The following is a 6,941-nucleotide window of genomic DNA, read 5'->3' as shown; positions in this document are numbered from 1 at the left end:
GATAGAAGCTGCTGGAGTCATTCAAATGATGTAACAGTCCCACAGAGCCGTGACCTCAACCCAATTGAGGTCAAATTCTCAAACGAATTGAGAAGATATGGGATTTGATAGATCAAAGACTTAACAAATCAAACGTTACCCCCAAAGAAACTTTATAGAAGTCTATTAAAGACATTTAGAGCAAAATTACAAAGGACTCTTTGATTAAATATGCCACAACAATGCCTGAAAAGCTGTCTCCAGTTATTAGAGCAAAACGGGAGATACACAAAATATTAACTGTTTGCTGAGCTCACACACTTCTACCAGAGTTTCTGTTGTACGAACTATGAAGTTTCATAAAGGTTTGATATTTCACTTGTGATTTATCTTCAACTGTTTTTGAAAGTAGCCTGAAATCTAACTTTTGTCTTTGTTCTAACATATTTCCATATTACTGTATGCTCACATTTTATGTCATCTTATAATAAATCTTCATTCACTTTTTTCAAATACAGAATCAATAAATGACATCACACTTTTATAACCCAAGCGAAATTATATTTTAATGGTTGGCAGGGAATAGAAAATAACCAACGATAAGCTACTCGAAAATTCATAAACTTATCGTACAGTTTTCTTTATATTTATATCATTAACAACAAACAGAGTTTATTTGTTTTGCATTTCCGTGTAAAGCTACATGAGGGCTATCTGCGCGAGCCATATTTATTTTAGCAGTGTAACACTAAAGAGAAGGCAGTTATTCATCACCAACCACTGGCAACTCTTGGGCTACTCTTTTACCAACAAATAGTGGGATTGATCGTCACATTATAACGCCCCCACAGCTGAAAGGGCAAGCATGTTTAGTTTGGCAGGTATTCGAACCCGCAACTTTCGGATTACAAGTTGCCTAAAGATTTGAAGGTAAACGTTTAATGACTTCATAAATAAATGTTCTTATTCTATGAGATATGTCGTGACGGCCCGGCATGGCCTGATGGTTAAGATTCTTGTTAAATTATCTTTAATACGACCTGGTTCTTGATCTATGTGTCCAACACATAATCAATGTAAAATATAACGCACTTTGCCTAACAAAATAAAACGATATATTTTTGTAACAAGACGAATCAATATGTTTTCTAACAAACAGTACGTGTTAAGGATATTTTAATGACATTTACTTAGGTTAAAATCCTTATGAAGAAGTCGCTACGACATCATGAACAGAAAATCACTGACATTTTTAATCTGAACGCCACCCCATACATCAGATGGGCTAAGCGCTCAGTCCGTAGTTCCTTATAAGAGATGAGTACAATCATCTCTGAGTTAGATCTGTTGGTCAGATGGAAGAAAATCTTTCAGCACTCTCCTTTCATATGGCTACTCTTGACCAAGTAGCGAGATTTAATGTCATTGTTATATCCGGTGTACATACACACAAGACATTACGGTTCCTCAGCTAACTACTAAATTATGTCTATCTATGTAGATACAATCGTTGCGACGCTACTGGAGAAGTTAAAGCAGTCAATTTGTGTCGTTTTAACGATATGTTTTCCCTACATTTGACAGCAAAAGTAAAATTTAAGAAATTCTAGAGTGTCGGTTTCAAGCTGCAGTATTACACGTGAAGATATCATGTCCAATGGATGGACATAACTTTCTGTTACTTTGAATCAAATACACCACGTAGGAACCCAACAAAGATAAACGATAATTGATATGATACTATGGAATATTCTGTAACAGATAAAGATGGATAAATTCACAAGGATGCTACATTTCGTCTAATCCTAATTAGTATGTATTGCAATGATACTGTGGAATCCCCTAAAACAATTGAAGATGAAAAGGCTTAGAAGGAAGCTACATTTTGTCTAACCATAATTAATGTGTGTTGATAAAATACTGTGGAATCCCCTAAAACTACTGAAGATGAAAAATTTTACAAGGATGCTACATTTCGTCTAACCCTAATTAGTATGTTGACATGATACTGTGGAATCCCCTAAAACTACTCAAGATGAAAAAGTTTACAAGGATGCTACATTTCGTCTAACCCTAATTAGTATGTTGACATGATACTGAAGCAAATGAAAATAGAGAAATTTACAAAAACGGCACATTTTGTCTAATACTAATTAGCACATATTATATTGTACATATACAGTTCGCTGTTTCCGCTACATTTTCAAACCACGCTCTCAATAGGAGATAGGAAACTTGTCGGTTCCTCCACGTATGTTGAATTACATAAAATAATTATTTGTTGAATAAGAGTTGTCTATGGGTAGGTGAGTGATACGTCTAATGATTTAACATGCTAGAACTGGGTTGTGGTACTTTTGAAATTCACAGCACAGATGGCCTTGCAGCTTTGTGTTTGACAACCAGCTTACCTGGTGACGCTGTAAAGATACTTGTGCACATATGTTGAAATATTCCAAATTTCATAAATGCAATTGAAACTGAAACTCTGGACTGTACAGTTTGTTTATTTTTGTTTCTTTTGATAGTGAAAAAAAAAAGATTAAAGTATATTCACGCCATTTTGAAAGATTACACTTGGTTTAACAACGAATCTGGGCCCTGCACGACCAAACGTGTTAAGGCGTGCGACTCGTAATCTTAGGGTCGAGGCTCATCAAAATATTTTGTGAAACAATTGTTCACGATGAATTTAATGATACAATTTTGGTTCGTTGAATCGTAATTATTACCTTCACCTTATTTATTTTTTGCGTATTGGTTCGACCGTAGAAACACAACTAATGAAGATATAACAGTAATATAACTTCAAGAAATTAAAGACAGTTTCTTAAAAATCAAGGAAACATATATCGCGACAGAAACGTACTTTTCACGCTAATTCCACAGTTAGAACAATCAGGTTAAGTTTTGTTTTATAACAATAATTAGTATTTTTTTGTGTTTTATGGAAATGTTAAGGGAATTTTTCTCCAATACATGACAAACACATAATTAATTGAAACACATTTCATCATGACGTTGTTTTTATTTCGTTCTAGAACAGATAGTAATTAAACATTTAAAGCTTGTCATGAAATAGCACAAAAGTTTAAGTACGTTTCCAGTTCTTCGCTCTATCATAACGTGTTGTTTTAAAACAGGTAGACATAAACACATAGAAACAGATTTAAAACTCACTCACGGCAGACTCCAGTTTCCTCTCGCTTCTGCAGAAATGTTTTAAAGAGGAAAACCGTTTTACAAAGCAATTAGTATAAAATATTATATACCTAGCGAAAATCTCCGTGTGTCCGTAATTAATTTGATCACGCAAAACTTTCATTAGAAATGAAAAACCAAACTTAATTCGAGAGGTTAGGGCTTGTGTAAATATGGTATCTTTCTTAACCTGTAGGGAAGGCAGCAAACAATCAGGGGAGAGCGAAGCACGTGGATATTCATATTACTGAAGACCTACCATATAGATTTCGACATACTCCATGAGCACGTGCGGTGTTCTTAATACATTTATTTATTATTAAATTACTTATTCACGTCAGCTATATACCAGACGAATCTCTTACGGTATCGAAATAAAAACTAATCGCATATGTAAAATACATACTATGGCTTCACGAACTACAATGTTTCGTATCACGTTCAAAATACACACATGTATATATATAGTAGGTGTTAGTTCGTGTAGCAAGTGATAGATAGAGGTCACCCTGTATGTTTTTTAGGTTGTTCTTCGTACAGTTTTCTCTGTACATCTTTTCGACTGGAAGTTTCAGATCTCATAAAGTATGTCTTTAGGTTTCTTTGTTTAGTTAATTTCGCGCAAAGCTTTCGTCCCTACTTAAACAGTGAGACTAGAGGGAAGGCAGCTAGTCATCACCACCCACCGCCAACTCTTGGGCTACTCTTTTACTAACGACTAGTGAGATTGACCGTCATTTTATAACACACCCACGGCTGAAAGGGCGAGCATGTTTGGTACGACCGGGATTCGAACCCGCGACCCTCAGATTATGAGTCGAACGTTTTAACACACTTGGCCATGCCAGGCCCCACACAAGAACGTACAGCTATAAATCGATAACTGATTTTTAAATAAAAACATCAATATAAAAATTATTTATCAGTGAATTCATTTTTAGCCTTATTTTAGAGGAAGTGTATGACCTTCATGTGTATCGGAACTTATAATTCATAACCTTCATGTGTATCGGAACTTATAAGTCATAACTTTCATGTGTCTCGGAACTTATAAGTCATAACTTTCATGTGTATCGGAACTCATAAGTCATAACTTTCATGTGTCTCGGAACTTATAAGTCAAGCCAAACTTGAAATATTAGTGTTCTCTACTTAAAAAAAGATATTTCCTCAGTAAATAATGGATCCTAAGGAAAATTAACGTGGTGAGCATGCGTATAATCAATCACATCTCGTGATTTTGGCCTAAAGAACACGTCACTGTCAGCTGATCAAGACCAAAGAAGACAGCGATATATTTACGTGTCAATCAAAAGGTCATAACTCCCGCCTATTGCTGAAGTACCGCCTTTCGGTTTTCTCTGTTGTCCGTTATTTTAGAAGGAAGAAAATAAAGTCGACATCTGGACCTCAGCAACAGGAAAACACCACCAATCTTCAAATGTTGAGTTTGTTTCCCAACAAGGTGGTAAGGGTGCGGTTCCGTCTTGTTCCGGGCCTACTCAACCCTTCGTCTGCATCGAGTCGGAGCCAATGAGTTCTGGAGTGTTGTGATGTATTGTGTGACGCCTTGCCTTTTGCATGTCGTCATCTGAGCTTGCGCCAATCGACAACGAGAAACGTACCCATTCATCAGCGCCATGCTGGGGTGCTTTGCTCTAAAGCGAGGCCACCTTGGCTTGTTTTGTAAGTATGATCGGCTCGGCGCCAATGTCTTCTGTACAATGGCTACCAACTCGCCAGATCCATACGCAGTCACAAGTAGCGTGGCCTCTCTGACGAGCACACACGCTAGTAGGAGTAGCGACATGCAGCTCGCAAGTTCGCAGCCCGGTTTTATGCGCGACCCTGCGGAGTTCAAGTACATGCCGCAGCAGCACCAGGGCCCTAACGGGCACACTCTTGGCCCTCACACCCAGTGGGTCGGCTTTTCTCCTCACGGAGACCCGGGTACGTGGCCGTCCAGCATGGCTCACCACGGTTTACATACACAGGACATTAAACCTCCACCCCACGCTGGAGTTGAACTACACTCGGGCACTCTCGCCCAGTACCGTCCCTCACAGCAGGTGCCAGCGTCCTACCCGTGGCATCCGTCGTCGTTAGCAGCGTCTCATATGACGGGCATGGTGCCTCCGGGTAACGGATCATCCCCCCCGCAACGTCCAGCTTATGGGATGAATGGAATGCTCAGTCACAGTGCTAGCCAGCTTCAGCCGGTCATGAGGGACTCGTCTCAACATCTGGCAAGTGACCATCATCACCGTTATCATGACTCCATATACCATCGCAGTTTCGATTCCAGATCGTTTGATAATGACCATGCCGTGATAAACGACTCGCCACCACCCAATTCAGAAGATCTCGAAGTGTTTGCCAAGCAGTTCAAACAGAGAAGAATAAAGCTCGGCTTTACGCAATCGGACGTCGGCCTGGCTCTGGGGACTCTCTACGGGAACGTATTTAGTCAAACAACCATCTGCAGGTTCGAGGCTCTACAGCTGAGTTTCAAAAACATGTGTAAGCTCAAACCACTGCTGTCTAAATGGCTGGAGGAAGCCGACAGCTCTACTGGTTCTCCGACCTCGCTGGACAAGATCGCTTCTCAGGGTCGCAAGCGAAAGAAGAGAACAAGTATTGAAGTGTCTGTGAAGACAGTGCTGGAAACTCACTTTCACAGACAACAGAAACCAGTGGCTCAGGAGATAGCAAGTCTGGCGGATAGCTTACAATTAGACAAAGAAGTGGTACGAGTCTGGTTTTGTAACCGACGTCAGAAAGAGAAACGTATGACCTCGAACACTGATGCCGCCGAAAACCCTCTACCGGACAACGAAATGACAAAGGGAGGACAGAAAAACAACGGAAACCAAGATATTCTTCTGAGACATAGAGAAGAAGGGTTTCACAACAGTCAAGTCCCACTCGCCACAAACAGTCCCCCCGTGCTACGTTCTCCTGCAACTCATTCTGCTGACCACTCTATAGGTCAGTCCTTAACCGCACACTAACATGAAATAATAGGGCTCTCGTGATTTTGTTTTTAATGATTAGGAACCACAAGCATTTCACACTTGACACGTGATTCATAGGCCTAAAACAAGTTATGTGTACTGGTGCAATGTATAAACAAAATTTTGGTCTTTTCTTGGTAAACAGAGGGTTTACGTTTCGTTTGCTCATGTTGAGGTAACTTGTATATAATAATGACGTAACGTCGTCTTAGTTTTTGTGTTTTCGTGCCAATTTTCCATTCTCTGCCATTATCGTCGGACAGCATCCTAAATCTCGTGCACTCGTGTGGAGGAGACGAAACAACGACGAAAGAAGCTTAGATAAATACGAAAGGTGAGAACACACACTAGTCCAAGTAGGAACCATGGGACGGAAACCAGGAAACGTCTGCAGTGCTATCAAGGTAACAGTTTGGTTTATGACCTTAGTATGTGCCACCCCTTGAAGAACTTATAGATTTAAAGATCGAACCTTTCTGTCGAACTGGGTGTTCTATTTGATTTCAACTTTAATACAAAGGTAACATAAAGGTAAATTTCTATCCTTAGGCCTAATAATTGTATTTTTAACCTCTATTCTTACTTCATGTAAGTTATTTAGATGACATCATTAAAATGTGTAATTTTTTTTTAATGTTCGTTTACAGACAACATTTCATGTTTCGAGTGTCAGCGTTAAGACTTATTGTTATTATTTTTAAACTGAAAATTAAACCCCCGAATGCTTAACTGTTTATAACACTGAGG

General features: G+C 39.1%; 1 protein-coding gene across 9 annotated transcripts in view; it reads left to right on the top strand.

Annotated features, from left to right (window-relative positions):
* The first annotated feature begins 4,583 nt into the window (after positions 1-4,583).
* LOC143251208 (POU domain, class 3, transcription factor 4-like) overlaps positions 4,584-6,941 on the top strand; it is a 91,509-nt gene continuing 89,151 nt past the window's right edge. For 3 of the 9 annotated variants that reach the window (XM_076502641.1, XM_076502644.1, XM_076502642.1), the window contains exon 1: positions 4,584-6,725. In XM_076502641.1, coding sequence (XP_076358756.1) covers positions 4,821-6,191 — 1,371 coding nt within the window. In that variant the 5' untranslated portion in view covers positions 4,584-4,820 and the 3' untranslated portion in view covers positions 6,192-6,725. The remainder of the gene's footprint in view (positions 6,726-6,941) is intronic. The other 6 variants (XM_076502648.1, XM_076502650.1, XM_076502646.1 and 3 more) reach the window with 3 other exon arrangements.

This window comes from Tachypleus tridentatus, chromosome 5 (genome assembly GCF_004210375.1).
Source record: "Tachypleus tridentatus isolate NWPU-2018 chromosome 5, ASM421037v1, whole genome shotgun sequence".
NCBI classification, from domain to species: Eukaryota; Metazoa; Arthropoda; class Merostomata; order Xiphosura; family Limulidae; genus Tachypleus; species Tachypleus tridentatus.
Note: the sequence above shows the minus strand (reverse complement) of the source record. Positions and strands in the feature narration are given on the sequence as shown.